Consider the following 22122-nt stretch of genomic DNA (forward strand, 5'->3'; position numbering starts at 1 on the left):
TTTTTATACGTAAAAGTGCTGACTGACTCACCAATCTCATTCTTGAAGAGTAAGCAAGACGTGATGTTGTCATTTTATAGTCGTCAGGTCGTGAAAATCGGTTAACCTCAAAATGAGTTTCTGAGCGGTGTACTTCACTTTTTTACTGGCAGGTTCGCTACAATCGTTCTACTGCGCAAGCGAAGATTTTGCACGATTCAATAAAATTATCGCGTGAAAATTCAAAAGCTTCCGAACTTTTTTGATTCATGCATGTAATCTTGCTACTTGTTGTAGGATTAAAACATGTTTACACGTGCATTTTCTTATTATGGTTGCGATAATATGCACTGTCAGCAGTAAATTCATGTACCTACATGTACAGGCGCTATTACATACTGAATATAAATATTGATGCACTATGATTATTATAAATACCCACATCAATACTTTGCAACTTTCCTTTTAAATAATTGAGATTTTATAGTAGGTCTTTCAAATAAACTGACAAAAGTTTATGTAAGATTTAGGCTTCATTATTCTAAGTAATCAAATTCATATTAAACTTGATACTGCATACGTATATAATATTATGTTTCGATTAAAATAACATAATTTAAGTATCTATCTACCAATATATAAAATTATTTGGCATATTTTGACGTAGTTTGAATGCAAAAATATAATATAATAAACGCAGGATAGAAAAAAATTTTAGTATAAGATAATTATGATACATTTACAAGCACAGCAACATAGTAAATCAACTTATCACGTAGCAAGTATCAGTCTAAAAAATAAAAGTGTCCATACTCTCTACACATATTGTTACGATGTAACATACGTGTGAATTAATGATTCAACGGACAAAATATATGTCAAAAAATAAATCCAAACCGGGCAGCCTAATTCTGGTACGAAGCAGAGATAAATGTAAAAGACACATGCCTTCCAGTTGTAATCCTATCGTCCTCTGACCCATGTCCGTCCGACATGTCCAGGAACATTGAGACGGTCTCAATATACATGCCAAGTATAGTGTGATTCAGTAAAATTATATCACGTATTGACTAGTTTTTTTCTGAAATAAAAGAAAAATAATGCAAAGAAGAGCAGAAATACTATTTTAGATAATCTAACAAGTAGGCCTAACACGATACCAATTTTATCTTGGAATGAATGTCCGCCTACTTAGATACTAAGCAGTAAATTACAAAGTTTTCAATTTGAGAAAATTTATTAATACAAAATATGTACGTTTTATTTTTTATCAAAATTGAACTTTATTATTGTGATCACACCGAGTTTTAAAGCGAATTAAAAAACCATGTTTACTACACAACTAAGCATATTATGAGCTTCTATGTAATAGGTAATATTGTAATAATAATGTAATATTCTATGACATAGTTATCAGCATTTGGCCAAATTTTGAGTGATTTAACTGTAACGAACATGCACTGAAAAACATGATAACGTGATCGACCTTGCAATCCATGTCTTCAAAGATGACTGTTCTTCCGATAATAGTACTGTTTAAACTACACAGTTATTATTAACATATTTTTAAATCTAATTTAAAAAAAAAACTACAAATTAAGAATAGAATGCCATCAAGAGAACTTAACAATTATACTAGATATACTTAGGAATTAATTAATCTATAAAATTTAAAAAAATCTATAAGTATAAAACTCTCTTGCATCCAGTATTAGCATATAGATCAGAATAATGGGTATTTAGCAACCCTGATGATATAAATTTGGATATATTTTAGAGGAGGGTCTCGAGAAAAATCTTTAGAGCTGTTCAAGATGACGGCATTTGGAGGTCAAGATATTGTGAAAAGCTGTGCAATATTTTATGGAGGCATAAAGGATACGTGGAATATGAAGACTCAGAGAATGCGCTAAAACAGCCACGTGCATAATGTGCTGGAAGAGTTACTTCCACTGAAGACAAAAATAGACATGGACAGCCGGACTGCGCCACATGTAAGAATGCTTGGCCAAAGTAACTGGAAAGTGTCGGCGCTGAATTGTCCAGGATAAAGTTGTAGCGTCATAAATTATGTACTATAACATTGACGATTTAGAGGACACGTTTTTCATTTATATAATATTACTATCTTTATATTATACATTATCAAGTATTTTTATAATGTCTTATACATAATCACCTTAAATAAATTGTAAACAAAGTAAAGTTTTTTTATGTTTTTTACAATGTTTAAGTCATCAATATTGACCGCAGTCAGGTTATAATATTCTTATTATTCTTAAAAACTTCAGAACAATTTGTCATCAATAAAAACTGTTAATGGTATGTTGTTTCATCTACTCTGATATTAAGCGTAGGTAGGTAGATATTTTAGGAAAAGGTTATTTTATTCAAAGAAAGATAGATATTGAAAAAAATGTGTAAAATTATTTACCATTTTATTTAAGTATAATATAGATATAGTAGGTACAAAGAAAAGCTCGACGTTATAAATGCACTATGGGTATAATAAAAGCTTATATATCTAATACTCTCACTGTTATTTTCAACAGTGTAAGCATGACCTCGTCTAATACGCCTTGAACATTAGTGTTAAAAGCATACGGTATATTTTTCAAATCTCGATATCACTATCATTGGAATATCAGAACAAAAGAATTTAAAAAAAATCCAGAAAATTTTTATTAAAACCTTGCTTTAAATTTACTATTACGTATATGAAAATAAATACATAACGATTTTTTTTATAAACACCGTGTTAATTATATTATTCAACGTTGCTTTGAAACACAAATTAATTTAATCAACTCTAGGGATTATTATTATACTGTATTATAATGGAGGTATTCGAACAGACATTTTAAAATATTAAATATAATTTATGAATATATATTATGATTGCTATGTACGTACTACTTGAAATAATGCAATTTAATGGATGTTCTTAAAATTATCATACTTAACTTGGTCCGATGAAGTATAAACTTATCATACAAATATATTTCGTAATAAAAATATTATGATGAACAACAGAATTAGGTTTCTAATATATTTTACTTTATTATATTATCAGCTGATGAGGCTACATTCAATTTATACAAGATTGATAAACATATTATTTTTTAAAGTAGGTTAAATAATATTACATATTATTAGTTACACCCGTGTGGTATTGTGGTAGTCAACAACCTCAGGCCTTGTCAGCGTAATTGCGACATCACGATAATCAGCGAGTAACACAATTATTGCACAATCGCCTCATCTATGATCAGGACATTCTGCAGGTGTGACTTACTTCGATGAGGGGCGACAACTCCAGGCTTGGTTAGTACCCTATATCAGCGTGCCTCGGATTAAGCTGACCTCACCGAGCAAAACACTTTACCATAACTTCCCAGACTGAGCATATCTCACCACATATTTTGTATTTTTGTACTCTTCATTCGCTAAAATTAACTCTCTCTTCGATTCATTTGAGCAACCTACCACCAGTCTTTCCGTCATCAACGATGTCACTAAAAAGCGGTTTTCGTCCATCTACAATGAAAACCTAAAGTATTATAATTCATACTTGCAGTTCACATTCTCTTAGAAAAAAATATGTATACGAACTTTGATGTTTGGCTAAGCTATTATTAATACCTCACGGTCAAGACGTGTTTATTGAGAATTTTGATTTCTTAAATTTTCAAGGAACCCTTGCATTTGACCGTCAGGGAATATTGCCGAGCAACATGATTTTATATCTTCATTGTCAATTCCACATTGACATTAAGAACCATTTGTTATACGTCATAAGCGAACGATGAACGTAACCAGCTCTGTAGCGATTAATAATGTTATAAGTGTTTCTCTATCAAGCATTTTATTGTCGTTCCAGCATTTGGTTTTACTACTGTATTACGATTGAACATATTTTTCCTTTCATAATATCCTGTTCTTTAACATATTTCCTGTTTCATAATTACTTCCAAGACATTTGTAGAAGGTATATGAGTTTTAGGTATTTATTAAAAAATATATGATCTCAACAAATAAGCGATTCAAGACAATAAAACATTTGGAATTTTGGATTAAAAATAATAGGTTTAAAAAAAAGATGAGCCTATGTAAGTTTTAACTTGCCAATTTGATAAGGTGGGTGAAAATTATTACAAAGCTTTAAATTAAATGCGCCATCTATTAGAGAAACATAGCGGAAAAATATGAGGTTTGCAATTTTAAATATTTTTTTTTTGATAATTTATACTAAAATCAATGGTGACAATATTGAAGCTCTATTTGATATAAATAAAAAGGATTTCAAGTTATACACAATTTATATTTAAAAAAAATATTAAAACTACGAATTAGTCAAACATCTCTTAGGCGATGCTTAGATAGCTTAGCTTAATTAACTAAATTTTAATAATAAATATGACTATCAAACATTATGTAATAATAAGATGGGGTCCGATTCAACAAATTCACGTTTAATTACATTTTTTACAGTTGTAAGTTTATCTTTGTCTTAAAATAAAAAATATTTTTCTTTTTAATGTTTTCAGATACAAATTTACACAGTTGAAATTGTAAATAAATTATCAAAAAATATCTCAAATTGCAAACTTTGTATTTTTCCGCTAGGTGCCTCTGGTAAGTATAGACATCGCCTTAAGACACTTCAAAAACTGGAACTGTCATAACCTCAATATGGCTTTTACCTGATATATTATAATATATGTATTAGAATTCTGCGCACACTCAATGTGTACTAATTTAATGACTGAAAAACGGTTCTTCAAAGAGTATATTATGTATAAATAAGTATGGGTACAAAATATAGACTTAAAAGCTAAGACTATATTATAACTATAGGAATAGAGGAATGAAACAACGAGAATTTCTTACATATTTTATAAAATATATTAAAAATAAAATACCGCCCTAAACTATATAATATGACCCAAAAAGAAATGCAACTTGTACATAATACGCAGGAATTTTAAAAGACATTAAAAGACAAGAGTTATGAAGTAAATAATTACAATAGATATTGTTACCTTTCTATTAAGACCTCGTTAGTCCGATATTATGGAAAAAAATAGTTTGCTCGAAAATATTAAAAAAAAAAAAAAAACATTTAAAATCATATCAAAACCTCTTTCTAGATTCTCTAGTCTAGTATGCTGCCCATCTATCGACAAATTTTAAAAGCTCGTATGTCTCGTAGTTTTGGAATTAAAATCTTGTATTTTACAACCAGTATTTATTAGCAGATTCATCGATTAGATAGGCTTTTAAAATATTGGTTTTATTACGTTTGTTCTATCTCCTCAACATTCTTCTCAAACAGACTAACGAGATTTTAATAGTAAGGTGACGATATAATTCAATTTGTCAAAACCTTGAATTGAATATAGGTTATCTATTTTATTTTTCAACATATTATAATACTTATACTATTTTCATCACAGTAAAAATATAATATTCGGTGATAGCCGAGACATATTTAAATACATATAAGTTAACCGAGAAGAAAGGATATAATTATGAAACACTTTCATTCTGAAATGAATTAAGAGTGACTGACTGGTAATAATGATGGTAAAATCAAATAATGTTTTTGTTGAGTTTTGTCTCAAGACTTGAAAACATTTAAAATCTTCCCTTCATAATAATATGTAAAATATAAGCCCCGTGTTGAATATTTTCGCGAGCGTGTTGCTCAAAAGACGGGGCGATTTTCATTTTCATTTAAGGGGAATTTCTTAACCACCTACCACTTGATGGATGTGTTTATATTATCTCGCCGGGTAGTTCATTGTAGACAAGACGAACGAAAAATCTCACCGAAACGCCTTTGTGTGTATTATTATTAAGACCGACTCAACAAGAAGCATGACGCCATTTTATATAAATTTAATTTATCCCATTTACTAAATGAGAAAGCGTTTGTACTCGATAGATTCCCTATATTAATTAATGATCAACAGTGATGTAGTACTAAATAAAATTAAGTACCTAAAAAAACCTTTATCATCCTTCACTTAACCAAAACCACATTTTGTAATATTTGGATCGTTTATTAGGTATATGTATTCAAAATTTAACTCACCAAAGAAAATATATATCCGATAATTTATTTGGAATTAAGCTGACTAATCACTTCTTTTAAAAATTTTATTTTCAGTTAAATGGATAAGAGGCTCCAACTACTTCTACATTGGTATAACCGCATCACAAACAATCTAGTTCGTGTGCAGAAACATCAGCCCTCGGTGATTGAAGTAGTCATGAAGAGATGATTTGCGTGGCTAGTATATGATTTCATCGCCGAGGCCGACCGTTCCTCACCCTGCAGCGGTACTACAAAAGCGATCTACGCGCTGCAGATCTCGCATGGCGGGAGGAAAAAAAACGTGGCGATGAACTGAGGAATATGTTTCGATATTGTGTTTGCTTTTAGCATTACAAGTGAACTAAGTTAGTAAGTAAATAATGGATATTAAAGAACATATTTTTTAAGTTTCTCTTTAGGTAACAGAAAAGTAATTAGAAGAGCCTGGTACATCGTTGAGGATGGCTGAAGAATAAATGATACCCAACTATCTAAAATGCTCTTCTACAATATACATAAACAGAAAAGATGGTAGGGAGACCGAGTTTGTGGTTTTTAGACTCTACATATACAGAGGGAGTTTTCAAGTGGCAACATTTTAAGGGAGGCAACCAATACTTACGATAATACGGCTCATTTATTTGTTATTAGTTATTCAGTTTGTACAGTATTTTTGGAATATTTATACATTTTATAGATGTGTAAAATATATAAGCATATATTATATAAATTAACTTACAGAATTCAGGAATTTATTAATATCAGTAATCACTAACAAAACACATCATATCGACATAATATTATATCGCTAGGTATTGTATATACGTATTTAGATAAAACTATACAACGTAAATAACAAAAACGTGCTTGGTTTTTAGACCGTCATCGAGTTTATAATATATATATATATGTTTTAAGGGTGATATTTACTAAACATTGCTGATAGGTGGTATTTTTTTATATTATTACTGAGTTGTTATCATGAAAATGCAATCAACACAACAACATTTCGTCAATTTTATATATGTAATTTAGTTAAAATTTATTGAGTATTTTCGAATAGAATAGATAAATAATAATAACGAAAAATTAAGCTATGTGGTTTTTGTAATGTAGCTAAAAATTTAACTAATTACAGAAGGCAGATGATTAATAATCTTAATTTTAAATGTTTTTGTTGATATACAGATTTAATAACAATTAAATTGTTCCTATAAAATACCGTATTTCTCGACCATTTTCTTTTTTATTTATAGTCAAAGAGGAAATTAATTTTATCTTGCATTTTTCCACTAAAATTTATCGTTTCATGTGATTCTATATTATTTTAATGGCGCTTCCTTGAAAACAATTAAATGAAAATAGAGATATAACTATTAGTTTTTCGGAAATTTATTCAGAATATAATTTAATTTATTATGTCTGGAACACGATATAAAACATAAAACAGTTGGTAGTTATACTGTTTTATAATTAAAAGAATCAAGAAACTATTCTTCTGGACTTCTGACTGTGATACGCTGCGTTTATTATACTATAATATATTATATAGAACTTTTCTAGACGCTGCGTTTGCTACGTCGAGCATGTGCGACTGGCTACGAAAGTAGATGAGTCTTCAGCTGAGACCGTCATCCGATATCCTCCCGCACATATAGCATTCTATCTAGTACGCCTAACTACCGGTTGATGAAACGCCAGCGGTAAAAGTCTGGGTTTCAATTATTATCTATGATAGATACTTGTACATACAGACTAAAATAAATTAATCAATTTTACCTCAATTTTATCGATTTTCAATTAACACAAGTATTTTATGGTGCTAAATACAATTTTGATGGTAATAAAATACTTTGTATTTTCAAATTAGAACCCTAAAAATACGAAGATGAGGGGCAATAATTATGATTGAATTATTACATATTATATTTGAGAATTACATAACATAATCATAACAATTTTTCCTTACTTATAATAATAAATCATTGATCTAAATCAAAGCTAAAGCTCGAATATTAAAGAAATGGACAATATGAAGATTAAAAGCTTTTGAGATCTAACTGTATCGGCTATTCATGCAGATATCCTGAGATGATCACATTATCAATGTAAAGAAAACTGCACCTTCGACCATATTTTATGCAATGTGAAGTATTATTTAATCCAACCCATAATGTAGGGAAAGAATAAGATAGTTTTGGCAAATTAGCTCAGTATCCAAAGGGTTTGGGATCTGATACGACTGGTCTAGGAGAGAAGGTGTACCTACTTCAAGCTAATTGCCAATATTATTGATGAATACGGCACCAAAAGAAGAAGAGATATTTAGTTACAAGCAATATTCCACGACTATGTCCACATGAAATACGGTAACAAAAAGTTGACAAATTAACAGAGTATGAAATTGAATGATTCGTACTTTTATTTCTTTATGTACACGTCATCTCATATTTTCACGTGTTCATTATTTTAGAAATATTTACAAAGCTGTGAAAGATTTAATAATATTGGTTCAATAGTTTTTTAGTAATGCCCGATAAGGAACAGATAGACATACACCACATTTTTATCATTAGTATTAATTGTTTTTGCACGTCCTTGCTTTTAACTTAGTTATTATAATATAAAGCTACTATTAGCGGTTAGACTACAGAGCTATGTGTAAGATATTTCTCATTTATATGGTTATTTATTTTTTCGTTGCATTAAATTTCCCCACTGTCAAAAAGTGTGACAAAGTGTTTTGGCGCTCTGTAGCAGGATATAAATTAACTATCAAAAGGTTGTTAACGACCATAAGGAAGAGAAAAAGTATGCCATAGGAAGGAAACAATGTAATTAACGTTTTTATGCTGTTTTATACAAAAAATACAATACATAATAAATGTAATCTTGCGTAGATTACTAGAATATAAAAAAGCTATATTTCGAATCGTTAATATACAACCATGTATCATTTAATACTTATTTATAGATTGGTAAGTAATAGAAAAACCATATACTTAGAAGAAAATTGTATTGTCTATATTATTTAGAATAAACCTAATACTACAAATCGTCATCTTACTATGCAAACATTTTATGTCTGTTTAAGAAAATAAGTTCAGGAGAGAGTTAAAACGTATTATTTATTAGGTACAATTCTTTTATAAATATTTTTTTTAAAATTTATGATTTATACTTATTAAAAAAGAGTGCACTTTAAATAATATCTTAGAAAAACTTTTATATTTATAAAAGAATTGTAATTAACAACACGTTTTAACCCTGTCCTAAACTTTTTCTAAAACAGAAATAGAAGGTTTGCATAGTAAGCCGACGAAATAGAAGAGGTGATTTTATGACCCAGCGAGAATCTAAACTCCTTCAAATACCAAAGGGTTTGGAACGTGATAATTATGTTGTAAACAATCCACACTATTTCGTATCAAGATGATACATTCCACTTGAGTGAGAGTGTGTTTAGTGGACTTGCTTGTTTGAACTGTCTTGTAATTTCTTTAAATAACGTTTGTTTACTTATTTAACTCAGTGTACTTTCACATACTGTTTTATGATCTTTGTTTCTTATTAAAATATTACTGATTAAACCACCTATTGTTTTTTTCTGTGTTTTTTTCCTGGAATTATGAAGGTTTCATAATTTTTATATACACCTAGAATTTATGTTTAACAATATTTGCAAGTATTTAAAAAGGAGAATTATTATTAAACTACAGATATTATATAATATGCAAATAAGACTACTTCGGTTGACAATAACATTTTATAGTTACTTAGGTATTTGAATCAAACAGTAAGTTTTTAATATGAAATCTATAACACTATTATCGCATTATTAGCTTCTTATTAAGCATTTATTTTTTTCATTCTGGTGATGCTAGTTTACAGTAACCTATTATGTCAATTTTCGAAGACTCGTAGTATCTGCATATTGAACATCGGGATTTTTCAAAACTACAAAATAATACAACAGCACTCAATTACATTATATAAATTATTATCAAGATATTAATTAGACGTCAAATAATATGTTTATCAATTTGGTTTCTCTTTTTCAATGTGTTTAGTTGAAACTAGAATATTTAATTATTTAATAGATGACCAATTTAGTGGCGGCTATCAATTGTGAAAAATACGCTGCCAAATTTTGAACAAAACTTTTGCAAAGTAAAGTGCCATAGAGTATTCCGTGTCTCATGTCTATCGGACTTCGGCGAGTCGGGAATAAGACATTTTTACTTATACTTTAATTTTTGTCATTTTGGCTAGTATTAAAAACATAGATAAAAAATAAATCATAAATAACCCTGTCTTTAGATTGCCTCGTAAGTTTAAGGACATAATTTGTTGCATTATTGTATCTCAATGCTCAACGTCCGAGACGAATTTCCTCCAATTGACAATGGGCGACTATGTCAAGCCATGTGGCGACACACTACACGCCCTAACCGCGACACTCGAGTACGACACCGGGCCGCTATGACACCGGGATACGGCGACACTGCGTCACCTTGTCAACCGACCAATATCAAAACGTCGACCTTTATCAACGAGTGTCGCCCTTCCTGCCCACTGAAGATAGATACCACTTGTGATGAGAATTCTCTTTTCTCTAAAATGTTTTTTATAATAATCTAAAGTAGGCAGCTGTAAGAAATAAGTAAAATAAATTAATTACCGCCAAAACGACCCAAAAAGTATAATTTCCAAGCCTATTTTGCAAAGCATGATAAACAGAGGAAAAGTCATAAATACTTAAGTAGTTATTAAGTAGTACCACCAAACAAGCTCTAAACAATGGCTATTTATCCAATATGGTGAGAAGTCGCATATTACTTGGCTAAAAAGGTGTCTGTAATCAGTGCTTCATATCATGCCAACAACTCAATAATTTATGTGAATTTATTTAAAAATACAAAAATTACTAAAGCACGGAATGTGTACCTTTGATATATCATGCTAGATACGTTGGGTTCCGCAAAATAGCATTTGAAAAACGCTGTTGTAAAGCATCATGCTGTCTTTAAACTGAACATTAGGAAGAGGACGCCCTCAGATATTGTGGCCAGTATTTGTAGTTACTCGCTTTTTTTAGCACCCATTCGGACACAACTATTATCTTGGATAAGACATAATATTGATTGTGTTCTAACTACATAATACATCCTGGAGAGAAGTAAAAAGGACCTTTATTTACCGTAGTACCGTTACAAAAAGGCAACATCTCAGTTAGGTCTATGCAGGGCTATTTATGTTAAAAGTATTCTAGATGGTGATGAATTTCTGCAACTTGGCATAAGCAAGTAAAACAAAGAATATTGGGGTTTATAACTCATACGACCGATAAAAAAATTTAAAATATCTCTGGTACAATTGGACTTAGAAAAAAATAATATAATATTCAAATCATTATGTCTAGACACCCATGGTGGTATAATCTGATCTAATTCTACCTCTGGAATAATTATTAGGTTTTTTTAAATGTGTAATTGATCCAAAGCAAAGATCAAACAGATTGAGTGAATACCTAATAAATATTTTCCTCTAGATAGACAACGTGTTATGACAACTATTATTTAATATAACTTTACTAACCACATCTAAATTTTTACAAAAGTCCGGTAAATAAATTTATTAAGAAACTTGTATTACATAATATTAAACACGTATCTTCAGCAGCTGTCTATGTTTTTGACTGCCTTATCTTTCACAGCATATACAAATATGGCATATGTAAATATCAAAGTTTCAAATCCCAATAAAATTTTATGGTAACATTTTAGTACGATAACCCAGAAATGTTAACCTATCGACAGAATCATTTCGTGAAACGTACCCTATTGCAGAAGTACTAGTTAAACTTTCACCCGGTCCACACGTCTACGGCGGCCTACGACCTTATCTCTCTGCGACACAATTGAAACATAGATTTCGATGTAGTTGTGTTAGTGTAAGTGAGGTCGTAATGTATACAACATAACCTCATATACGCATATCAAAGTTCTAACCCACAAAAAGTCATTTAAACATTATATTATACTACTTCTTACCTATTATATTGTCGCGTATGGTGACGGTAACAACGATATCAATAGTAGCAAATAGTAATACTAGCGTACTAAGAGTCGTAGAGACAATTTTTAATATTTTACAAAAAAAAAAAGTAAAAGATAATATTATTATCGGTTTCATCATATTTTTTCACTAACTTGGTACTGTCTCAAAAATTGTTATTAATTCGTCGCGGATATCTCATCTGTAGAGATAGAATTACTGATTGAAAATATCAATACCAGTATTTTGGTATTCCTCATTAAATACCGGTATTTGTTAAAACATATAGGGAAAAAAACACAACACATTCATATTACAATGTTTTTCTTAGCTCGTATTCTTATTTGTTCGGTGGTTCTTTGTCCGGTACAAATCTTGCACTCGATTTTTAACTAACTTCCCAACTAGCTCGACATTTGAAACTTTCAGAATATATTATCAGAACACGATGCTAATGCATTTTTTAATACTTTTAACCATCTTTAAGTAGAATTGAATTCATTTTCAGTTAATTTTATTTTGTATGAAAACTTATTTCGACACCGTTATTGGTTGCTAGGGATCTGGGATCCTAGCAACTAAGTTATTAATATATACCTGCGTTACTATGAAAATCAATATGATATGTCAAGTACATTTTTTTTGATCGTTTAAGCTAGTCAAGTCAAGTTAATATAGTTTAACAGAATTTAAAAACGTTGTAAATAAAAAGTTTTTTTTATCTTGTAATTATTTTATACCAAACTTATCGAAGTGCTTACATAATATTATTATCCTTTGAAAGCAATACATACTATGAGAAAAGAAAGCTCCCTCTACTGGTAGGAATCCTAAAAGCCACAGAAAGTTGGGAGGTATTAAATACAAAATGCCTAGGTATGTATTCGCTGAGGAGGCCAGTTGGTACCTACGACCTCAGCTCTGTTATCCAACTAGAGGTCAAAGGAATAGACAAACCAAAACGGAGCATAGTATCCGATAAAGGAAGAGAGCGTGTCGAAAAAATGCTGACAGAGAGGTACGCAGGATGGAGCCACCTTTATACAGATGGATCCAAAGATCAGAATAGAGCAGGAGCAGCTCTTGTGATACCAGAAGTAGGTATAAATAAGAGCTGGAAGCTAAACCCAGCAATACCAATAATGACAGCGGAACTCATCGCGATAAACGAAGCAATTAAATACACTTTAAGCGATGATTTCTCGGCGCAATCCGCTGTCATTTTAACAGACTCCAAAAGCGCTTTACAACATCTTGCCGCAGCAACTCGCTCACATAACAGTAAAACCATAGCATACCACATCCTTGACCAGATCGACGCCAAGAAAAATAGAGGTGGAGATCTATGCCTTCAATGGATCCCATCGCACATGGGCATTGAGGGAAATGAAAGGGCAGATGATCTGGCAAAGGTAGCCGGCCATTCAGGGGTACCATATCAGTGGATACCAGAAAACCTGGACTGGAATGAGGCTATAAAGAAAATGTGCCATAGTATGTGGATAGATTTTCACCATAGGGCATCATTAGAAAAGGGGAAATGGAGTAAGTCGATTCTACCAACACCACGAGAGGTTCCCTGGTTTGTAGAGTCTTCTTTGACGAGGAATGAGCTTAAGCTAATACTGAGGCTAAGAACAGGGCACACCATGGGCAAAAGATTTGATGGCCTCATGGGAAGAAGCGAATCGCAGCTCTGCGATGAATGTCATGTTTTAGAGGACATTGTACATATAGCACTGCAATGCCCCAAATATGAGGTTCACAGAGTACAGCTGCGAATTGCAGATATCTATGAGAATGTCGACGAATTGAAGGGTGTCCTGGCGGTGGGTAAGACGGAAGAGCTAGGCAAAATTGTAAAGTTATTTAACAGAATAGGAGTGAGGACCTGATCGACGGATCCCCTTCTAGAAGAGAAGAGGCGATATGACAGCGAGTCGCAGTCAAAGCCTCGGTAAAATCACAAAAAAAAAAAAAAAAAATTATTATCCTAGGATTTAAAAAATATATACTGATAGATATATAGTAGTAATATGATAGAACTACTAATTTTGAAAGTATATATAAGTCTGTATGTTTTTTAAGCTGAACAAGTAGGTATTGTTATACATCTGAAATGTCAATCAGCCTCATAAATCCTTAATTGTTATCTCTTCCGTAATAGATCAATGGATAATCCGTAATAGATCAATGGTGTATTCGATCAAGTCCTTAAGAGGGCACATGCTCTGCGTAGGTTAAAATGGAGCTTTTATTCTATTTTCAAAGCATGATCCTGGACATTCCTTAAACGTTGTAGATAATCTATTTATATAATTTTGAAGCCTTATTATCCTTTATCTTTATTTTAAACATTTGATGACTGCATAAAGTATTTTTATTACATAAAATAGTATTCTTTTAAACTTCTCGCTCTAATGTTTTAGAATATAGTCATATTTCAGTACATAAACAATGTGCAGTGGTGTTAAGATTTTTTACATTAATAATTTTTAAACGCATTTATAAAACCGTCAGTATAATTTATGTCGACATTATTATAGTGAAATATTTACGATAAAAAATTATATTGATTATCTCTGTGATCCCAAATTTGACCAGAATTAGGCATTTTATTATTCAAAAAATGACACATTTGAAGATAATTATAAAGATACTAATTATAAACTATGTCTTTGACCATTCAAGTGTGATAGACATCCTACGAATAATGATTGCTTTATAATAATTATTGACCTAAGAATAAGGTAGTGTTTTTTTGAAATACGCCATTTCTTTTTGCATTCCCTAGTAGTTGAGCTACAGCATACGGCTGTAGCCATAAATTAACAAACTAAAACTAAAGTAGGGAGTAAGAACATGTTATCGCGCGTGTTTGACCATGTACCTAACCGATTTTTTTTAAACGGTTCACATGGACGTACTGAAATATGACTATATTCTAAAACATTAGAGCGAGAGGTTTAAAAGAATACTATTTTTTGTAATAAAATACTTTATGCAGTAATAAAATGCTTAAAATAAATATAAAGAATAATAAGGCTTCAAAATTATGTAAATAAATTATTTATTTATTTTATTTATTTATTTATAAAAAGAGTATTACGGCATTACAGCTATTGGCCAATGCGCCATAATCTACAACGTTACCATAATCTACAACAATCATAATCTACAACGTTTAAGGAATGTCCAGGATCATGCTTTGAAAATAGAATAAAAGCTCCTTTTTGACCCACGCTGAGCACGTCCGCCCTTAAATAAAAAGTACAGAGTACCGTATGCATTAAGAATATTTGCATTTTGGCAACACAGAACGTCTACTCAATTTAATAGGCAATAACGCAAAAAGTAATGAAAATCAACATTAAAATCGTTTTCGAAAAAGTAAACTTGTCTACTTTCTCTACCAAAAATACCGATTTCTTTGATATTTAAAACTAGTATTTCGGTATCGATAAATACTGGAATCCCGGTTTTGAAATACCAGTATTGCAATCTTTACACATGTAGGTATTTTCTAAATATTTTATACATACATTTTTTTTGTACATAAATACTTGGGCATTACAGAAGCGTAACAAGGAAATTTAACTCAAGGGGCCGTAACGAAAAATGCACCCATTACGTAATACAAAACAAACATATGCACATTTACTACCATACTATAAATTCTAAATTTGAATGTGTATATAAATTAAGACTAAAATTTTTATCAACATTGATATATATATATATATGATTATATTGTTAATCCATATCGTAATATAATATATGTAATATTGTATAAACACATCTTTTAAAGATAACCGATATAAAAAGAGTTGCGCCGTAGGCGATTTTGTTACAATAAAATATGTATTATTATTATAAACATAAGAGGGTTTGTTTCCTTATAATTGGGTAATTTTAGAATGATCTCTAATACAGTTGTAATTTTCCATAATTATTATAAGGTCTAACGCAAATATTGTTCTAAGGGCGCAAAGACTCAGATGAATCGATTAAGTTGTTTGAAGCGATGGATCTAGAGCTTTGTATAAAGTTAATGAAGGAAGCCCTATAAGCATTTGGCCCCACTATGCCGCTCCCGGACAATATGGGTGAATTGCGTCAATATAGACTCAGAGAGGCTGAGTGTGATGAACGGGAGAGAGAGAAAAAGCTCGAGATAGAGATTTCTGGAGAATGTTTTTGCAGTCGGCTATGTACCTGAATGGTGCATAATGCCTGATTAAGTAAATACTAGTAACATCAAATTATTCTGACTTGCAGATAATAAATTGAAGATCGTGCTAATTGTATCGGAATTCCGTAAGATGTTAGTAATGACTGTTTTATCTTACTATCTCAATCGTTTTGTTTCATGAATATTTTCATTATTATAATTAATTTCAACCGGAAGTTCACCAACTAACTAAAATATATCAAAACTTAACTGAGTAATTATACGCTCAAATCTAAATGTAATTTGAATATATCATAACCTTCTTTCAGAAAAACCTCTGCAACAATAACCGTAATTTTCCGAGCTCTGGTTACCGTCATATTCAGTAGAATATTATATTGTGCATGGCAGGGCGTAATTTTCCACCGTCAAAAAGTTTCCGAGCTTTAATTAATGCGCCGGCTCACGGCGGAGCTTTTTTTACGACCAATAAGCTTTATTGCAGGGTTAAGTGGTAACCCGTGAATAATAACCTTAAATATTTGTAACTCTGTGATATTACACCTATATTACACCAGAAAATCTGATTCAATTCAATATTTGAAGACGATATTATATAACACATCAGGCAGTTTTGAGTATTACTCAAATTCGGGGTCTAGGACGATTCGACAACTACGCGCTACGCAATTGAACGAAATTAGAAAATAAATAGACTTTTGTGAATTATAGGTACTAGGTTTAGTCGAGTTGAATTTAACTGCGATATATTGATCTTATTGAAAGAACACCGAATACTAAAAGTATTAAATAGATACCCCAGCGGAAACGACTTAGAGACTGCCCCCAAAAGAGCTAAATAGACTGTGTGATCGAAGAGTTGGATAATATGGTTTAACTAAAATTATTGAATTATCACAGCTGAATATGATATTGATTATATATATAATTTAAAAACATCTCATGCATAATATAGATACATACTCACTAGCAAAAATCCATTTCAGAAAAAAATACGACTCCCGACTAAACAACCTTTAACCGCTGGATTTGTAACAGTGTGCTTTTCTAATTAAGTTATGGGCATCCTACTTAATTACGACGATTTAACTAGTAGTTCTTAGATGAAATTCTTATCAAATTACGTTAATAACGTTGGATTTTGTATATTAAGTGGGTATATTCGTGAGATGTTTTCAAATTATGTGCGTTAATATATTAAAGAATGTTACATTCTTGAATCTTATAAATTATTTGTTGAATATTTTGTATATGATAGTGAATACGATATTATAAACAAGAAAATGCTCAGCTTATAGTAAATGTACATTTTTCAATTATGTCTTCTGAAAAAAATATTTTTATATATTATAATTGTTGTTTATGGATTTAGGAGCAAGTAAACAATGACGGAATATTATGACCACTAAATATATAAAGAAATTAGATAATAAAATGTTGTCTAGAGCATCAGAATTAACCGATCGCTTATACAAACTCGTCTCGACTACAACAAAAAATGTCAAAATTGTCGATGTGCTTTAATTGCATTCAAAAAACACTTGTCACTTACTCACTTACTCTGCTGTCGCAACAAATTTCACTCGACATTGGTAACACAGAAAATGTATCGTGTCTAGCCATTCGTTTCGACTCAAGATAATATAGACATAGGTACCGCGGTTTCGGCTAGCCATGTAGTATCATCACTCTTGCGTTATTGTCCTGCCGGAAGTGAGTTACAAATTTAAGGGCAGTTTTGATTTATGACCGTATTGCAGTTTAAGCGATATTGTAGGTGCGACTCGGTAGTCAGAATGGTTACGTTGTATCGAACAGGAAAACAAGTTCTTGAAGCGAAAATATATGAGGAAATGGGGGTGCACATTACGTAAATAATAGAGGTAGTGGATTAGAAAAAAACTGCGAATGAGACATCGGAATGGCAAAGGATTCTTGGGGAGACCAGGGTCTGATAAGACCTGTACCGCCGCGGGTGGTATAAGTATTATTATATTGCAATTATAAAATTTCTAATTATTAAATGTGGTTAAGTCTACATTCGTAGATTTATTAATTGTCAACATATTACGTAAAGCCGAGTTGCGTCCTTCGGTGTGATATGGCATTTATTGGGGTGCGTTTTGAGCGGAACAGAAAATTTGTATGAGCTTTAAATGAGCCATTGGTTAATCATTTTTTAGGGTTATGCCTGTGGTCGTATGCGTAATTGGTATAATTTATTTATGTGCCTGTCATACGGGGGTCGTATTATTTCGTTTGTTACTTATTGCAAGCAATTTAGTTTGGAATGATACTTACAACGTCAGATTTAATCTGATATAATGAGGGAATAGTTTATGTATAATTGGTTGATTTTTATGTTAACGTCACATACATGATTTATAAACGAGGCCGTGGTTAAAGACAGTTACAAATTGTTCAAAGTTTTATTTAAAAAATTTTGACGTATGTAATTTAAAAGATAACATTTATAAACTATTTAAATGGTTTCATTAATTTAATAGTGTTTTTTTATAATCTATATAATTTGTTAATGTACAACCATGTATGTACATATAGGTAACTTAAATGAAATCTACAGGTTTAAGTATCAGTTTTTTTTAATTATTTAAAAAACAGAAGTAAAATCCGTAAGTGTTCAATGAAATCGCAATTAAGATTTACAAAAATATTTATTAAATTTTAATTAATATATTTTATAAAATAAATAGCTTGTGAAACCTCAAAAGCATACCTGTTCAGTTTTTAATTAAAAATACTCAATGTAGATTATTATATGTTATGTACCATATCGAGGGTTACCCTCTATACACTATGTATAACGATATTAAAACTAATAATTTTATTGGCAATCCTTATGCCACCTGTGAATAAATTATGTTAATTATGTTATTACTTTGACTTAGAATATGATGGCCATTATTGACGAAATTCAAAAAATCCTCAAAAAATGTTGTTATTGTGAAAGATAGGCATGTGAGTCGGTTATTTTGTAGTTAATCTCATCCGCCAAATAAATAGCATATTATTTTTGAAGCCTACTCTGTCCACAATTGGTTCTAGAGTCCTGCTAGGTATGTTTCTGAGGCTTTTCCAAGATATACATAACACGTACGCCTTAATGACGTTTATAATTCAGTTTCTTTGAAGGTATTGGTATGTGGTGGTGGTAGATGAAGTGTCATCGTTGCTTCGTAGTTGAGATGAGGGTTTATCGGTTGATACAAGAATACACTGAACGTAATAATAATGATGATGACGTGATATTATAATCATGAGGTAATGATGTACTTATTTGAGATCGATATGACCAATAGATTAGTTAAAAGAATGTACTAAGAGACGTGATTCGAGTAGATTAACGGATGAGGTACTATGTCGAGTGAAGAACTCGATGAGTGGAGTGTAGATTTATAGATTGTTGTTCTTTTTATATTAATGCAGTATATATCGTCACTGTTCTGGCAGAAGATTATTGATATTAACCTGTTTATCTAATCTTACGCAACTTCATTAAAAAAGTTTCAAGAAAACATAATTAGGAATACCTCAATATCGTCACGGCTCTGACAGAAGACACTAATTCTAAAAAATGACATATTGACTTAGTTATACCAAAATGTTCCTTATTTCAAACTTTACCTACCGTCTGGAAAACTTCTTAATAAATAAACAGTCTTTATTTTAAAGTCATCCTTTTTACGATTACTTAATAAACTCACATGATAGACCATTTCAAACATTTTAATAATTTCAAAGTCAAATTACTCAAAACTAGTATTCTCCAGTTAGTGTGTTCTGCCAGAACAGAGACGATATATTACCATAGATATTGTCATAATTCTCAATCAAAACAAATATTACTGGTCTAGTTATGATCGAGGAAATACTGACAATTATTATTGCTAATGTTCTGTTTTAATAACAAAACCTACATTCAAGTGTGTCACTAATTTAATTCAGAGTAGCATGCTCGCATTTTTAAAAAAGTAACTTGCATTGATTACTTACTTGATAAACTATTTATTAAACAAAAAAAAAACATTTATTTGACACGCTTGAGTGTAGTAGAATGTAGAATCCAATATACAAGTAGGTACTTAGGAAGTAGGGAATGGTATATACTTCACAGAATACTATTACAGACAGCGATCAGCTTACACTATTCAAGTAGATTAATTTAACGTTCATGTTAATCAGATGTCTCTAGCGTGAGGCAATATCCGACTGCCTTTCCTATATACCGCCGAGTGCAGTAACATAACCCAATACCTGAAAATGCGTGGAATTTGGGACCACCGAATTGGTTGTTACATACCTTATGCATATTTTGAATAATTAAAACACTATTAAAAAGTCGTAATATTATTTGTGTAAGTAGCAGCTTACTTCTTCCAAAAGCCGGTTTTGACCTATGTAATCGCCGAAAGGGGTGAATTTATTGGACGTTATTACATATGTATATCACAGCCTTTATAGTCATTCCGCAATACACATTATATTTATATAAAACACACAGAATGCTGTATATATTAGTAATAATTTCATTTTAAGTAATATTGCTAATTATTACAGAAACAACACATGCAAAAGGTCTCCTTATAGCGTTTATGATACAACGAGAACTCAAAAAAATATTTAAAAGGATTTATTATTTAAGCATTTTTTTTTAAATAGAATAGAACACAATTTAGAATCACAAATATTTATTAATACGTTTCTCTTGTTTTTTTCCTAATATTGAGCTACAAAATTTCTGCTGAAGTTTATTTAACTGAACATAAGAAATATACTATATTTTAGTATATAATAATATTGTTTATGATAAAAACAACAAAAAAATATATTATTCATAATGGGTAGATTGATATATATAAGCCTGTAGTATTATTATTTATATCAGGTTAAATTATCTAAGAAATATTTGGATACACAAAAACGCTTTGATGATTGACTGAGCTATAAAATTTTCAAATTAAGTGGTAATTGATCATTTTGACCTCTTAAAATTTCCAGAAGCTTTCGTCTTTTGCTTCTCTTAAAACTTATGTTGTTTTTTCAAATGGAAGATTCAATAGAAGTAACTATCTATAAATATGTAAATAATGTTATGTTCTTACCTAGTACATCCACACAGCCAAGTTGCTTCTTCATCACATTCGTATTTATCTGGCACATGTAGCAGCTCCTGTCACTCTCCTTGACCTGCCTGATGCGTAGTTGCCAGGTGCCAATGCCATCTTGGGCCACACTGATGCGAGGATTGTGAGTTACCACGCGGGTGTGGATAGTCAAGATCGTCTGATCTTCATTCTTTATCCAGGCAATCTGTAGAAAATAAAAAATACGAACACTTAGAAATGAATTATATTAAACGGTGTGTCCTTGTACAGGACAGTATTTTTCATAAAAGATTTTTTTCTTGTTCATTCACTTGTAATTATTATAATAAGCCATAATAAAGATATTGATTTTAAATAACTAATAAAATATTGTATTCTTGCATTATCATTCCATGGTCCTGCAATGCAATGCCACCTGTAACTAACCTAATCAGTGAACCAGTGATTCTTTTTTTACAGCGTTTTTTTTACTCGTATTCTTATTTGTCTGGTAAAAAAACTTGCAATCGATTTTTAACTAACTTCCCGACTAGTTAGACATATGACACTTTCAGAATATATCAGAACATGATGCCAATGCATTTTTTAGCTATCTTTAATTAGAATTAAATTCATTTTCAGTTAATTCTGTTTTGTATGAAAAGTTAGTTCGACATCATTATTGGTTG

General features: G+C 30.8%; 1 protein-coding gene across 1 annotated transcript in view; it reads right to left on the bottom strand.

Moving 5' to 3' along the window:
• Positions 1-22122, bottom strand: part of LOC147072772 (lachesin-like) — a 92795-nt gene that overhangs the window by 13507 nt on the left and 57166 nt on the right. The window contains exon 3 of the mRNA XM_085945706.1: positions 21452-21659. Within this exon, the coding sequence (XP_085801832.1) occupies positions 21452-21659 (208 nt within the window). The remainder of the gene's footprint in view (positions 1-21451; positions 21660-22122) is intronic.

The sequence above is a fragment of the Rhyacophila brunnea genome, unplaced genomic scaffold (assembly GCF_057557595.1).
Source record: "Rhyacophila brunnea isolate RB1 unplaced genomic scaffold, BYU_Rbru_1.0 scaffold_19, whole genome shotgun sequence".
In the NCBI taxonomy this organism is placed as follows: Eukaryota; Metazoa; Arthropoda; class Insecta; order Trichoptera; family Rhyacophilidae; genus Rhyacophila; species Rhyacophila brunnea.